At 31.3% G+C, this 17,390-nt stretch overlaps 1 protein-coding gene across 1 annotated transcript; it reads right to left on the bottom strand.

Moving 5' to 3' along the window:
• Window positions 1–2,353: 2,353 nt before the first annotated feature.
• On the bottom strand, window positions 2,354–8,602 carry LOC134698065 (E3 ubiquitin-protein ligase TRIM9-like). The gene is made up of 6 exons (XM_063560354.1): window positions 7,827–8,602; window positions 5,961–6,008; window positions 5,130–5,177; window positions 3,744–3,761; window positions 3,132–3,143; window positions 2,354–2,363 (listed from the first exon to the last, which is right to left on the bottom strand). Exons 1-6 carry the CDS (start codon window positions 8,591–8,593, stop codon window positions 2,354–2,356), a joined length of 903 nt encoding a protein of 300 aa, XP_063416424.1. The 5' UTR covers window positions 8,594–8,602.
• Between the last annotated feature and the right edge of the window lie 8,788 nt (window positions 8,603–17,390).

Genomic DNA, 17,390 nt, shown 5'->3' with positions numbered 1-17,390 from the left:
GACTTGTAGAACGTGGAATCTAACCCCTCAAAATATTTGTCAACGTCGAATGAAAATAAGGTGTATAGGGTAAATAACAAAAAAAAACAAAATAAATAGATATTTCAGAACAAATTATTAAACAATTGGATATAAAAAGTTAGACGTTAAATACCATTGTGATATTATAAAAACTCATTTGAGTAGAGACGACAACTTAATGACAAAACAAATTAATAGACGACAAAAAGACAAAGAAATACCCCCACCCCACCCCAAAAAAAACACACATACAAAAATGTATTCAGAAAAATGCATACCAAATCAAAAACCGAGGTTGATCTAAATATGTGCTCTAACAAGTTAGAACGGTAAGCAGAACCTGGTCTACTAGATGAATCGTTTGTCTTAGGCCGTGTTCACATTGACCTAAACTCGATGTTGTGTTTGTGTAACTCACACGCAAACTAAACACATTTACGTTCCCGTTGATAAAACGCAATGTTAAAATGTAGTTTAAATCATGTTTTGTCTACATGCAGTCGAGTTAATGTAGGCCTTGTGTAGGTTCAGTGTACAAAAACGAGACATTTAAGGAAATAACAATTTTTGAATAAAAATGATAGCTATAACAATAAATTATTATAAATATAATTTTTTCACAGATATCTTTGTCTAAACTTAATATATTTATCACCAAAATGGTTTTCATAAAAGAGCAACCACATTACTTCAAAAAAGGGGGGGGGGGGAGAGAGGGTATAGTTTTTTCTAAGTCAGAATTGTTTTCGCGCGAACGTTTTTATTCCTTTTTTTTTCGATGCTAGCAATCAAATAATTATTTTTTCAATATTTAACACTATAATTTATTGGGATATTCTGGATTCAGCATATTTTTTTTTATCATCTGTATCCAATTGGGGATCAAAATATTTTTCAAGGAAAAATCCATTGCCTCCCCTCCTTTTTGAAGTCAAATGGTCGTTCCCAACTGCTAGAAAAGTTGTCCGAAAACTTCCCATCCGGGTCTATGAAATGAACATTTGAATGACATATAGTTTACAAGTGTAAACAAATGTTATGCACAGGTAATTAAACAAGGTGTATAGAAGTGAACAAATTTAATATAAAACCAGTGTACATTACATAAAACTAATTGCAAACATGTTTATTGTACATGGCTTTTGGTGTGAACATGGCCTTACTTAGGTAAACATGGTTTATTACAAAACATGAAAACAACACGTTATAAATTGCATGCGTCTGAATTCGAAGCGCTGTTCTGGATTTAACTTGATAAAGATCGCTAAAAGCCAAATATTATAAAGCCAAGGATGTATAAGAATCAAAACAGTTAAAGAGCTACATTAACAAAAAAGATATATAACTAGCTAAATTCATTGATGGTATGTGTATATGAATTGATAATCAATCGCATTCGTTCATTTCAAATTCAAGAAATATGAAATGATTGTAGTAACGACAGTTGAAACACACACACAATATATGTTTCCATTACTTCAAAGATATAAATATACTAGTAGATGATTAACAGAATAAAGCAAACGATAAAAAGAGAGGCGAAAGATACCAGACGGACATTGAAACTCATAGATATAAATCAAACTGACAGCGTCATGGTAAAAAAAAATGTCAAACAGACAAATAATAGTACACAAGACACAACACAGAAAACTAATGACTAAGCAACACGAACCCCATCAAAACCTGGGGGTGATTTCAGGTGCTCTGGACGCGTAAGCAGATCCTGTTCCATATGTGGCACCCGTCGTGTTGCTTATGCTATTACAAACCTGGTAAATAGTCTCGTAGCTTACATTCGTGTAGCGCTGTTCTAGATTCAACTTAATTTGATAATTGAATTTGGAAAATACAAGGCTTCCCAGGAAAGCTCCTTTGAGTAGTGGCTGTTTAATGATTCGTTGATGTCCAAACATGAACTACCGGCGTTCGTGTATATCTTAACAGAAATTTCCATAGATAGCATGACCTGGATAATCATAAAACCATCCTTAGTAGTACATGTACTTATGATCCGCTGAGGTATTTTTTTCTTCTTCTTTGTTGAATAAATAAAGACAACAGAGGTATACCGCAGTTCAAAAGTCATTCTTCAATTAGGCAAAACAATGTCAGATTACAAACTAAAACCGAGACACATCAACCTGATCTACTATAGGGGTAATACCACCATTGATTTCCGCTTTTTAGTCTTTGTCAAATTAACAAGTACGATTTGATAAGTGGGCGTTACAGAAAAACGTTCACCTTATCTGACCTAGTCAATTGTTAACGTGAGCGCGCCAAAAGATGGTCTCGTCCACACTGCTATGAAAACGATATTAAATTGTACTTACATCTTGCTGCAAAATATAGAAAGAGATTTATATTAGTAAACACAAAATATCTAATCACATTTCATACGGATATTATGAAAAAAATAGGTTTAAACTGGATAATACCTTTGAATTATAGTATACAAACAAATTATACTTCGCTCCTTCAACGCACATCTCGTCTTCTGTAAAACCACCATTAATGACACAAAAAATAGTTGAATAGTTATGATGATGAATGATTGTTTAACGATTAATGGTAAATCTAATCAAAAATTCTTATTATATCTGCTCTTTGGACGATTTGTTGTCTCTATGACATATTCCCCATTCATATTTTGTTTCATTATTCAAGACAAAGGCAATATGAATGTGAATATGAATTCATAGAGATCGCCATGCTTAGCCAGATTTTGAACGTTGTAGCACGCAAGATAACAGTTCGAAGAAAGACACGTCATCATACCCGGACACATTTTGTCGACTCCTTCACATTCAGTCTTTGATATTACTCCTTAAAGCCGAGTGCTCAGATGAGAAGCAGCAAACACATTTTTTTAAGTTGTGGCTTGACCCGCCGTAGATCTAACAAAAGTTTAATAACATTCGAGGCGGAGAATCTACTTTGAGATCACAGAGACGTGTATATAACGGTTTAAAGACTAATTATAAACAAACATTTGCAGAGCATTGAACATTCCGAAATGTTTTACCAACATAAAAAAAAATGTAGTATGATTTTTACTGACACTTATGCAAACCTTATATTGATAATAATATGACAAAAATACTTACAATGGTGCTTTACTGAAAAAAAATTTAAACAAAACAATCAAATAAGAACTATGTTTTAAAAGAAAAACAAAGGAATTCTAACATCTATATATTTCCGTACGCGTCCATATAAAGCAATCTTGATTTAAAGAAACTACTCTTACAAAAAGTGCATGAGAAAATTACTCGGTCATATCAATACATTTCAGATTTTGTAATGAAATGAACACTTTTTTTTTAGAATTTATATAAGATAAACATATTTGTGTAAAACAAATGTCAATATCAATGTTTATTAATTTTTTTTTCTACATCGTTTTGATAACTCAGACTGAATAAACTAAATAGTTTTTAAGGTTCAAAGTGCAGAACCAGTTTTCAAGGCAGTTGAAATCGAAATGACTTGCATTACAAAACACTTTATCGCTTAAGTCAACAACGGCCATATGTGATTCTTATTTGTCATTAACCATATGCAATCTAATATTCGTATTCAATCAATACAATCTTGTTGTATTTAAAAAGCTAACATATCTGATGAAGATAATTAAATAATGTCCGTTTTTATAAAAAAAAAAAAAAAAAGTACTCGTTTTAATATGTGCGTTAGTTTATTTAATCACGAATACTCACCTAGTAACAATTTCCGTCCTGAAATTCAAACCATTTAAAGTTAATAGTTATTTCACTATTCCCAAACATTGTGTAAAATGATTAATAGGCAAAATTACATAAAAAAACATAACCTTTTTATAACGGATGTCAAGTTGGTTAATAGTCAACATTCAATTGTTTTTCTTTCAAATGGTTATTTCAGTTTTTTATGCTCCTTTTCAACATTTACAATTCGTTTTCGACATTTAACACTCGTTTTTCAACATTGAATTCCAATATACAAAATTCGTTTTCAACATTCAACGTTTGATTTCAATATTAAACATCCTAAAAAAAATGAAAGCATTCGATGTCAACATTCAACATTCAACATTTGTTTTAAACAGTTAGCAATCGTTTAAAACATTTAACAATCATTTTGTAACATTCAACATTCGTTTACTACATTCAACATTTTTCAACTCTTCAACATTCGTAAGCCACTGCTGGTGGACGTTTCGTCCCCGAGGGTATCATCAGCCCAGTAGTCAACATTTCGGTGTTGACAAGAATATCAATCATGTGGTCATTTTTATAAATTTCCTGTTTACAAAACCTTTTTTTCGAAAAACTAAGGATTTTCTTATTCAAGTCATAGATTACCTGAGCTGTATATATGGAATTTTGGATCCTCAATGCTCTTCAACTTTGTACTTGTTTGGCTTTTTAAATATTTTGATGAGAGCTTCACTGATGAGTCTTATGTAGACGAAACGCGCATCTGGCATACTAAATTAACTATTTCAACATTCAACATTCAATTTTCGAATTCAACAATCAAAACATATTTATTAAAAAAGATTGTCCACCAGAAACCAATAGACGAAAACTTCAACAACTATATATTACATTACAGCCTTCAGCAATAGTAAAAAAAAAAAATTGTATATATAAACATAAAATCCAAAAAAAATAATCATGGCAACCTTAATATTTCAGGAATGAATAAATATGGCATTGTGATGAAGGTTGAGTTGCTTTTATTGAAATAGTATAAAATTTCATGTTTCATTTGGTCATTAAGACATATCTATGGTACCTAAAACATTAGACTTGATATGGGGTTGTAAAATGAGTAGCACGACGGGTTGCACGTGGAGCAGGGTCTAGTTACCCTCCCGGAACACCTGATAACACACCTAATTGTTGGAGGGTTCATGTTGCTCAGTCTTTAGTTTTCTGTGTTGTGTTTTGTGTACTTTTGTTTGACGTCTTTTCCTTTTTTTAGCCATGGCGTTGTCAATTTATTTTCATTTTATAAATTTGATCGTCCCTCTGGTACCTTTCGCTTCCCCTTTTTACTATCTTACTGTATCCAAATCTGATACTGTATGTATCAGATGAAAACAAACACAGCACACTTACCTGCAATTATTGCATTTGTATCTGAATTGTCTTCTTGGTGAAGTGTCTCTATAAAGAAAGCATATCAAGCGATTAGAAAAATTCCAATACAACTTATCAACATGTCTCGAAGAACCTGAACATAACAAAGGAAAAGTAATTGTTTCATGACGTCGATAGGTCAAGTGTTGCATATTTACAGGTTAAGTGTCGCCAATTCTTAAATAGCGTTACGGTCTAAGGTTTTAGGATGTCGATTTGTTTTGCGTATTATATGTTTTTTTGGGTTTGCAGTCTCATTAATGGTGATATCACTTCAGTTTCAAATACAAATTCATTTAGGATACCAGATCATAACTTGGTACGCCAGCTCGTGTCTCGTTTACATCATACTCATCAATTGCGCTAGTTTACAAATATTAAAACAATGAAAACTAATAATTTCAAAAAGGCGTACAACAAAACGATTTTGTTCATTCATTCATGGTAAGGAAACCCTTAGTGTTTCGAAATAATAAACATAATTCAACATAAAATAATTTTAAAAAAATGTGTTATATCAATAATATTTCATGTCAACAAACAAGTTCCTTCTTGGTAACACATTCTACTCATATGTATATTGATATGCCCTCCCAGATACATAAGTGAATTAAAAAGGTCTTGGTTTGCTTTCTCTTTCCCCGAATAGTACAGTACCAAGAAATGTCCCGTAATGACCATATTTGTGAGAATAATACTATTTCTTTCTTGAAGTCTCATTTTGAATTTAATAGATTCACAGAAAGGTTTCATGCTGAAATTCAAATAAGTCGATGATTTAATCGTTCACTGATTAATACGAATGCATACCTATCATTTTCACGTTTTTTCGGGGGTTCTTCTCTTTTTTCCGTTTCACTAAAAATAGAAATTATCTCTTAACGGTTTGCGTTCGATAAAATAATGTTTGCATGAAATATTTATGAATCATACATAATTAGCGGCGTTCAATGAAATATAAAAACAAGATTTTTTTCCAAACTTTCATTTGGAATCCAGTTAGCATGTTAACCCTGCCACAACTTATATGTAGTTGCCTTCCGAATTCAGGATCCTGTTATCCAGTGATTGTCGTTTGTTGTTGTGTTAATTATATGGTCATTTTTTTTTATAAATGAACTATTTGTAAAAGTATAAAGTATGCTGAATACAAAGGATTTTCTAATCCCAGGCAGATAACATTAGCCATATTTGGCACAACTTTTGGGAATTTTGGCTCATCAATGCTCTGCATCTTTGTATGGCTATCTTTACTTTTTTAACCTGAGCGTCACCGATATGTCTTATGTAGACGATACATGCATCTGGCGTATAAAATTATAAGCCTGGTACCCTTGTTAACTATTAGCATGTCGAAATGTTATTTTGTATTGTTTATTTGTGTTTTTCTCTTCCATTTATTTGTACTGTAGCTCTGTCATGTACTGTTGTTATGTTATTGTTATGTTTGACATTGCCATACAAGTGCGACAAGTGGTAGCCACAAAAATAGGTTCAATCCAGCATTTGTCTTAAACTTTAAAATGTCCTGTAACAGGTCAGGCAGATGGCAGCTGTTATCTTACAGTTCGTTCTTCTCTCATAGTTTCCCTCAGTTTGAGATTGAAACCCGGATATGTTTTCTCTCAATCGATTGATGATTTTCGCACAGTGGTATACTACTGTTGTCTTTATTTACATATTTGTTTTTCGTTCATTTGTTTGAACATAAATAAGGCCGTTAATTTTCTAGTTTGAATTGTTTTACATTTCGGGACTTTTATTGCTGAATATGCGGGGTTGGCTTTGCTTATTGTTGAATGACGTACCGTAACCTATATTTGTTGATTTCTGTGTCTTTTGGTCTCTTGTGAATAGTTGTCTCTATGGAAGTCATACTACATCTATCTTTTCAGCAGTGATTGATTTATAATTAAAATTATGTACAAAAAACTGTCAGCTTTTCTATAAATACTTAGTATTACCTTTATTGTAAATTCGTAAAAGATTATGTGATACAAACCCTACAAAGTGTTATTTAAGGCCTGTCTAATGGTCTAATGTGTCAGGAATTTCTATTTTTAGAACTCAGATTTTCCGATTCTATTGATATCATTCAGAGTCTCTCTTGACTTAGCGTATGAAATGAAATAAAATCAGATAACTCTGAGAAACATTTCGACCTTGAGAGCGGGAAGATACTCTTTACTGCGAGACATTTATTTCCTAATTGGCGTCGGTAGACGAAACAATTGCGATTACCATACTTGGGTAGGATTGGGTAGGATTGCTACGGTTACTTTTGACAACAAAAGTAGGCGTGTTATACACCATTGTGGAGATAAATCAATTCAGATTTACGACATATTAAGGTTTTTGGGGTCTGGAACTGAGAAATCGGCATCTAACGGAATTTCGCGACCGGATGACATTTTTCAAAATGTTTAGTTATGTACCTTTTGTTATTTTAAGGTATATAGGATTTTGTTCTAAGACAAATGCCTTTGACAAATGTTAAATAATTTCTATTTTTAATCTGCAACTAAAGGAGGCAATTTAAAGCGCCACTGTCACATTATGAAATCATATGAATAAAATAGGATTTAGCAATATTCAATGACATATCAATTATATTACGTGGCATCCCAAAATTGATGCCTATAGAATTTTGTGACCCAATAATTAAGAACAACTCACCTGAATGTTAGGTCTCCAATCATTTTCTTTATTTCACTTCTTTGTGCTCTACTTTTTACATATTTTACCGTTGGTATGACAGTAAGCTGCTTTACTTCTACTGCAGCAAGTTGTGACTTTATTTCTTTCAGTTTTAGAAGCAATGCTGACGTTTCTGTTATCTGTTGTGCGTTTTGAAAGATCTTGTACTGTTCCTCTACTTTACTCAAATCAGTTTTAAATGCATCACCCATAGACTGTAAGATTTGAAGTTGTGTTGATTGTTGCTCTTTCGCTGATCTAATCAAATATTCAACTTGTGTATCAATAAGCTCTTTCAACCGAAAGCCTTCTTTTCTTATGGCATGCATGACTCCATCGATATCGCCGTGATATGCGTGTGTTCCTTTCTCGATACCCATTATATGTGTTTTTAATATGTTAAGCTTTATCTTAATATCGCTCTCGATCTCAGCTTTGTTTATTGCAGTTGATGTGTTAATTTCACATAAATCATGTTTTTTATGATCTTCAATGACACATATTTTACATATTGGTGCATCACATTCCTTACAGTAGTATATAAAGTTTTCATCATGTTCGTTACAGTATTGTTTGACTTCCGGGTTAATGTTAGACCCACTTTGAAATGTATGATTTTTTGTCATCTTTGTCCGTAAATGAGATATTTTACATCCATCACAAAACAACTGATCACATTCTTGACAGTAGTTATGTCCAGGACTTGAAACACAAATCTCACAAGTTTTAAAAGCTGCCTGCGCCATTTTGTGTTTGTTTTGTTTACCTGTAGTTATGTATACGCTTGACACTGTACATTTAAATCCCTATATACATTGTAAGAATATGGATGCAAATTTCCAGATCATACCTGTATAAATGGTTGGTTCAAGGTAAAAAAAGAGCTTTAAAAAGTTCTACCTTTTATTGAATTAAAAATATATTTTCTGCTATTATTATTTTTTTCATATCTTTTTTACATATAATTTTATTTTTCAAAGTGAAATTTGCATAATGTTTAAACAGTATTGTTTTGTTCACTTTATATCATGTATATGTTTACATATGATTCAATGAAATTAATATTGGTGAATACGTTAATTCCACAATAATCAGATGTAAATGCTATACATTCTATACTTGTATATACATGTACATCCTACAATAATAATGGCCGTTACGTCTTATTGGACTTTCTTGGGGCAGTTGATTGCTATCGATTATGTTAGATTTCATTTCGCATTTAATTCCATTCTGAAAAACTTTATGATATCGTTTTAAATACAAATTATACACTGAAGGTATGCAAAGCAGAATTGTTGTTATTGCCTGGGTTGTAAACTTGTCTTGCTATAATTTGTATATTTATATTTATTTGGTTATCCATATTTTCGCTCAGGAAAATTAAGGCGTAGAAATCTTATATATTTTCAAAAGAACTTCATAGCACATTTTTTTATGTAGTATTATGTCGAAACAGTAATTCCTTGTTAATAAAAGTTTCAAATGGAAAAAAATACTCATGAATACTATTTCCACTGAAATAAATATAACAGGACATATTCCTAACGGAATAAAGGGTAAATAATATTTGTTCAAACAGGAAAACATATTACGACATTTTTCATAACAAAGTTTCAATTGGAACTTCTGTTAGTCGATGCAATTTAGAAGTCTCTCATAATTCTATATAGAATAGCTCTCATTTCATGCAGTATTGTTTGACAATTTATAAATATCGATTGAACCTGTTAAAAGATGAGACTTTATTCAAACATTGAATTGAATTGCGATACCTGACTTGGTAATTAAAGGTGTATGTAACAGGTATTAAAGTGGTTTACCATATGTATACCTGTTAAAGGGATAATGTAACAGGTAACTTTTTATATTATTTACATGACAGGGGACAACACTACACACTAATTGGTCTATTTATATACTTTAGTGTTTGATGTTAGATGCATGAATTTGTAAATGTTTTGATTTAAAGTTTAAAGTTTAATAGCATATTGATTTACGACGACAATAAAAATCAGTAACTTGAAACTGAATATACTTTCGTATAGAAATAAAAAATTGAAAACAACACGTTTAAAATTTCTTGCTTCCGAAGCGCTTCATCAGGAACGCTCAAAGCCAATCATTTGAAATCCGAATAAAGATAAGTACTAAAAATCGTTGAAGAGCTATATGTCAAAAATACCTAACATAAATAGCTAAACTCATCAAAAGCTAACTTTGCCTGATGGAGTTGAAACCTTAGTTTCAAATTTTATAATTTAGTATAGTTTGTTTAATCATGTCAATACCAAAGCACTGACAACTAAGCTGATGATACCCTCGGGGTCGTAAGTTATGACGATATCACAAACGTGTTAAAACAGTAACTAATAAAAATACTAGCATGGGTACAAGGAAATTATTTGTAAAATATAAATCAACGTGCTGATATTTTATACGTCTGGTATTTCTCATTGGTGTTTTATATGAAAATATGAAATGAGTGAAAGGCGGATTTGTAATTTTTAAATCCCTTCTTTCTTCGATGATGTCTTGGTAGAATGTCAGTCTTGCTGTGAAATAAAATTTGTCAGTAAGACATTTCAAGTCATAATAATTTTAATATAATCAAGTCACGATTAGAGACTGTCTGCTTGAACTACAGCAGATGTGTCAAAGAGGATGAAGCTGCCACTACATCGGTTTTCCCAAAATGTTAGAAATACTAATGCTCAATGTACGTCGCAGAATTAATATGCGCTGCTAAATAAATACATAACTTCTTGTCGAGACTTTTAATTTTGGCATTGCACAAGTCATGTCTTCTCTGACTGTTCAAGGCGTTAAAATACTAAATCCCTGGGACATGTTTAAGTTGATTTTAGTCTCTGATGCATGATTTTTCATTATTATTTTTTGGGGGGCTTTTTACTAGCTGTCAGTAACTGCGAGTACTCTCAAATCGTATTTTCTTGTTTATTTGACCTGTTGATACTGTTTTAAAGCTTTTTTGTTATTTTATATTTATATTGAACTTGTCTATATACCAGCTTGTATTATTCGAATATCTTCTAATTTTCACTTACTACATTTGAATAAACTTCAAGATTTACCTGTATTATTAAAACAGTTTTTTTTTCAAATGTGATTATTTTCGTAGAGTTCCATATTTCGCAGTGGTGTCTTGCAATGGCTTTGTTTGGACTTGTTTATTTGCTTTTTGGCCTTGAATGTTTATCCCTAATATTTCATTAACTGTGAATTTACATTCAGGTATCGCAGATCAAATTTATTCGTTCATAGTGTATTAATTTATGTTTTTTGATGGAATTAAGCCTGCCAATGATATTTTATTGTATGTTGTTCTTTGTTGTGGTGTAATGCTATTATTTCAGAAAAAATGAGAAGGTTTGGTACCATTAAAACGTTTCATCCCGCTGCAAATGTTTGCACCTGACCTATGTCAGGAATCCGATGTACAGTATTTATCGTTTGTTTAAGTAATTTTTACGTGTTTCTCGTTTCTCATTTTTATATAGATTAGACCGTTGGTTTTCCAGTTTGAATGGTTTTACCCTATTAATTTTGGGGACCTTTAAAGCTTATTGTTCGGTGTGAGCCAAGGCTCCGTGTTAAAGACCGTGCATTGACCTATAATGGTTAACTTTTTGAAATTGTTATTTTGATGGAGAGTTGTCTCATTGGCACTCATACCACATCTTCTTATATCTATAAACAGCTCTGATCCATTCAATTAATTAATTCCGTTTAGCTATATTTGACATATTGTCCCGATTCGGTCATTTGATAAGAACTATACTCAATTGCCTGTACCATGTCATAAATATGACAGGTGTTGTTTATTCGTTCGATGTGTTTGAGCTTTTGATTTTGCCATTTGATAATGGACTTTCCATTTTGATTTTTTTCTCAGAGATAAGTATTTTTGTGCTTTTGCTTTTTTACTGACAAGAGCTAACCCATTTTGTGACAAATTGTCCCCTTTTCGATCCCATGAATATGCCATTGCCCATTTGTCGACATATTTTCCCGTTTAGATCACCTGACTGCAATTATATGAATTAAAATGAAAACGTCAAAAGAGACTAATCTTGTAGTGCCAAACAATCAGTTGTTTCACTTTAACGAGTATTTTGATTCATACTCTGTCTTATATGTGCTTCTTTATTACATATTAGTATTTTTGTGATTTAGATTATCATACACTGCATGCTGGCTGCTGTACCATTATTTTTGACATTTTCACCTATTTCTTTTCTTTTGTTCAAACATGTTTGTCAATATAATGAAATGGTATACGTAACACAGTGTAAGATGTTTATCTAGCTATTAAACAAAAGTTAAAAGCTCCATTTTTTACAGAAGAAAATACCTGCACTAAGTAAGGATTATGACAGTAATAATCCATTTCTCCATTTGTTTGCTGTTGTTGATCTTTTGTTTTACAATTTGATTAGGAACTTTCCGTTTTGAATTTTCCTTTGAGTTCAGTATTTTTGTGAGTTTTCTTTTTAAAGACCAATCAAAATGTATATTATGTCTTGTTAATTGGTATGTAGTTAGCTTAAATACCAACAAATCAGTTTGAAATCACATCCTGTTGCAGACGAAAAAGGGTCGCAAAAAAGTATGCCCTTCAATTTTACAGTTGTAGGAAAATTCTCCTACATTTCATTGCAGTAAACAAGTTCTACTATTATTTACTTATATTTTGACTACTTGTGAATATACCTGTTATTGCAAAATGCAGTGTGTAACATTGGAATAAAAGAAAACCAATATAACGTTTTGTTTCAGTAATATTGACAACTTTTTGAATATTAACATACTTAGAATGTTTGGTTTTCATTTCGAATTAACACCCCACCTCCATTTCTGTGTTACCAAATATTAATGTAATCCTTTGTTTTCCTCTTATGGTTGATGTGGTTCCATATGTTTTAGTTTGCAACCTGTATTTGTTTTCTATAAATCGATTTATGACGTTTGAACACTGGTATAGTACTGTTGCCTTTATTTATCGAATCAATGACAATGATGTAAATAGTGAGATATCAGGCATTTTATTGTACAAAAGTGTACATACTGCTTTTTTTCGATCATAGTGATACAATATATATCAACTTAGAGAAAAGATAGAAATTATCATGCATTTTCATGTTTATGTAACTTTTTTATACCATTTCTCATGGAGCAAAACGTAGGTAAATAATAGGCATTCTGTTTTAAACTACTTGTTAATCGTGTAGAGGTATCACAGATGATACAATTTGCATCATGCTTGTTCTTTATTACCGGTCTATTCACGCATGTCAATATATTTACATGGACTGTCTTCCCTAAAACAAATACAACACCACGTAAAATGCATTAAACATATGTATGTCATATTTATCTTGAAAACAATCATATAATTCAGACATACACTCGAGCATTAGTAACATCAATGTATTTATGACAAAATTTTTTTTTGTAAAACTGACCGAAATTCAAATCAGATTCTGTCACTAAATAATTTAATTCATATGACATGCATGACATAGCTTATTGTTCGGTGTGAGCCAAGGCTTTGAATGTACATTTTTTTCTTTTACAAAATGTGACTCGGATGTAGAGTTGTCTTAATAACACTCATACCACATATATTGTTACAAGAATATTATCTGTAAATTAATCAAACAACAAATAAAGTCATAATAGATATCAATATTGATTTTTTTTATATATACCAGACGCGCTTTTTGTCTACAAAAGCCCTATTAGTGACGCCCGATTATGAAAAGTTGAAAAGGCCAAAAAAAGTACGAATTGAACAGCATTAAGTCCTAAATGGTTTGCCAAATACAGCTATGGTAATTCATTCCTGTCGTTATTTAAAAAATTAAACTTTTTGTAAACAGTTATTTTATAATTATGACCATTTTAATGTTAATTCTTGTCAGCACAGAAGTGCTGACTTCTGGGCTTGTGGTACCAAATGAACAGATAGTTTCTATACGTTTCTCTTGTTTTTGTCGTCTTTTCTGTCAACCAGTACAAACATTTGATGCGACTGTCATACAAGTATAAGGTTTGGGTAACTACCACACCAGGTTTTAGCTACCTTTTTTTTACCAAAGAAACTGCATGTATTAAGTCAGTAATATGACAGTAGTTTACCATTCGTTTGTTGTGTTTGAGCTTTTGATTTAACTATTAACCTATCTATAATTGTTATTTTACGTCGCATTCATCGATTGTAATAAAACTATTCATACGTCATTGTAGTATTGTTTTTCAGAATGCTGATTGATATGTACTGAATAATAAAACATAAAAACTTACCCACAATTCTCGCAATACCTAGAGCAATGTAGAATGTTAAAGATTACAACATGTTAAGAGTTTACTAGGAAATGTAATTTTAAATTGAATAGCAATGATAATCTTTACATAAATGCAAAAAGTCTGAATCGTTAAAACAGAGGGACGAAAGATACCAGTCAAACTCATAGATTGAAAATAAACTAAAAACGCGATAGCTAAAGATAAAAAGACAAACAAAAGTACAGAAGACACAACATACAAAAGTTAAGTCTTAGTTAGATGTATTATGTATTTATTTCTTTTGTTTGTACATTCAGTTCTATTCAGATATTTTGATTGTATTCAATTGAGTGCCCTTCATGTTTAACCATGCACCATGTATGATACTGATTAATGAGACCTGTTTAAACTATCGGATATCTTTTAAACAAAATGTTTGTTTGACTTTAATACCTCTTTTTAAAGGTCAGTTTTATTCTTAGAAGCCAAGCTTAGCCAGGCTTAAAAGTTATGTTGAAAATTTGCATGCAGAAAGCGGATACATGTACCATTCAGGATTAACCTGGTTTCTATGAAGATATACTTAAGGTAAAATATTAGGAAAGCTTTGAAAATTGCAAAATTTGGTTGAGTAGAAAGTGATATTAAATTGGCTGTTTGACACATTTCAAGATATATAATGTCTACGTTCATTTTCACTGAAATAATAAAACATTTTTATTATGGGGAGGGCCAATCTCCGGGTGCGAGATTTTCTAGCAGCGTTGAAGACCAACTGATGGTCTTCAGCTGTAATCTGCATTTTGTGGTGTTGTTGTTTTCATATTCACCATTTCCATTCTCAATTTTATCTCAAAAAGCCTGTATTTCAGTGGTTGTCATTTGTTTATGTGTTACATATTTGTTTTTGTTAATTTTTTGTACATAATTAAGGCCGTTAGTCTTCTTGTTTGAATTGTTTAACATTGTAATGTCGAGACCTTTTATAGCTAAGTATGCGGTATTCATCGTATTGGCTTTGCTCATTGTTGAAGGCCGTACGGTGACCTATATTTGCTAATTTCTTTGCCATTTTGGTCTCATTGGCAATCATACCACATCTTCTTTTTTTTATATTTTCCTGTATCTCAGACAGTTTTTGCATTAGATAAAAAATACTTACTGAATTTGTTTCCTGTAATAGACAATAAAGTGTAATATAAAATGAGTTATAACTTGTTTAAGAGTCATTCATAAGTGACTAAAAACTGTTTTTTTTATTTAAAAAAAGGGTAGGATCACTTTCATGTTTTTTTAAATACTTTAATCAAAGAACGCAGATCCTACTCCACATATGACACCCGTTGTGTTGCTGATGTTATTACAAACCTGTTTAATAGTATAATTCAGAAGACCACATTCGTGAAAAAGGAACTAAGCATGGGGACAATTTGGATTCAAAATATATTTTTTTTCTATCAAATTGGGGATAAGAATATTTTTAAGTGAAAAAAATACCCTTCCTAGTAGTTACATGACTGTCCTTTAATGACTTGTAATAAAAAAAAAACTAAATCATCGGTTGCTTGATGTCATTTACTTGTTAGAATTGTCTTTGTAACAGAAATGGGTAAATTCACTAAGCGTTGAAGGAAATTTCCTAAAACATCACGATATTAGTTTAAATTAAAATATCAACAGTACTTACGGACGTTTCCCGCTGTAAAATATCAAATGATTAAATTAGAGTTTATAGTGAGTTATAAAATATCTCAGAGTCATTCGAAGTAAAGCTTCTATAGTAATCTATTTTATTTGTTTGTTTTTATAGTGAATAAGATTATAACATGTAGAACACAATATTGACTGGTCTATCCCAATTTTGACATTTTTACTTATTATGTCTGGGTTTTTTTTGTTCAACAGTCGTTGTCAATATTATGAAACTTAATGGAACTACAGTAAAAGTGAGCGGTTTGGCTAGGTCAAATACAAGGTTGAATCCCTCATTTTCATCATAAAAAATGCCTGTACCAAGTCATGAATTTTGGTCGTTTGATTAAGTACTTTCCGTTAATTTTTTTGTGATTTGACATTTTACTATACGATACGGTGTCTCCACAGACAAAAAGAATGCAGGATTTATAATTCAGGTATTTAGCAGAAAAGTCAATATGATCCATTCATCTGTGGGTTGATAGATGAAATAAAAGAATGGCCTTATGTTAAATTAAAACATTACGTAAATTATTCCATTAATAATTCAAAGCTGTAGATTTTGAAAATGAAAATGGGCAATATAATGCCGCTACAAGGCAGCAATCGCACCAGTAAAGAGGACAGGAATTCATATTTGCGTTTTACCCTTTTTGAACCACTTATCGGCTTTTTTATTTCGCGATTTTTTTACTTATTTGATAAAGTTCAATATAAGGAATGGTCCAAGTTTGACATATTCGCGACAATTTATATTCGCGTTATTTTTCTACTCGCGAAAGTCACGAAAATCAGTTGCTCCCGAAAATAAGTTGCTTTAAAGTAAGTTAAAATAACTTGTTCCAAATCTACTTTGAATAAATACAGAATGCAGTCAATTAAACAATAATAAATGCGCACGTCATTGGAACATACGATTATTTAAGAAAATAAGGTTCTTACAAAGGTTCTCATTCAGATCAAATTGACTTTGAATCTTTTTTGCGTCTTTGGTCATACAACTCTTTATGTGTTATTTAAAGATCTATGACGAAAGAAGGTAAACCAACTTATTTTCGCGAGCGATTTATTTTTACGAGTAGAAAAATAACATAAGTCGTCGCAAATATGTAAAGATGGTATTTCGTAATTAAAATACATCCAGTATATTAGCAAATCGCTAGAAGTAGACTAGAAAGAGGAAAACTCTAAATAAAGTATCTGCGAAATACGTCTTCAGCTCATTCGTGTTGATGAGTTCTTATAACGTGTAAAATGTTAATACACAACATATCTTTCCACAAAAAAATTACAACCTAACACGAAAGTTACTTGGATTTACATGTTTAAATCAGGTCAAGTTTTACATTCTTATTTGAATATATAAACACACAATTACTCAAGTTGAAACATACATCTCGTTTGGCAAGTTACAAATGAAAAATCATCTCATTTTTTTTTTATTAAACTCAGTTTGTGTAACCCACTGATTATGAATTAATTTGAGGTCGGAGTTTTAATGATGATAAGGATATATCAAATTGTACTTACAAACAAGGG

This window comes from Mytilus trossulus, chromosome 14 (genome assembly GCF_036588685.1).
Source record: "Mytilus trossulus isolate FHL-02 chromosome 14, PNRI_Mtr1.1.1.hap1, whole genome shotgun sequence".
NCBI classification, from domain to species: Eukaryota; Metazoa; Mollusca; class Bivalvia; order Mytilida; family Mytilidae; genus Mytilus; species Mytilus trossulus.
The sequence above is the reverse complement of the archived record's forward strand: the minus strand, read 5'-3'. Positions and strand labels throughout refer to the sequence as shown.

Bases quoted from the DNA above. Each gene is read 5' to 3' on its own strand.
- LOC134698065 (XM_063560354.1), bottom strand. From the start codon at position 8,593: ATGGCGCAGGCAGCTTTTAAAACTTGTGAGATTTGTGTTTCAAGTCCT. The intron at 6,009-7,826 runs GTGAGTTGTTCT...TTCTATTTTTAG, and splicing joins ATTGGAGACCTAACATTCAG to TGAAACGGAAAAAAGAGAAG. The intron at 5,178-5,960 runs GTATGCATTCGT...CTTTCTTTATAG, and splicing joins AAAAAACGTGAAAATGATAG to AGACACTTCACCAAGAAGAC.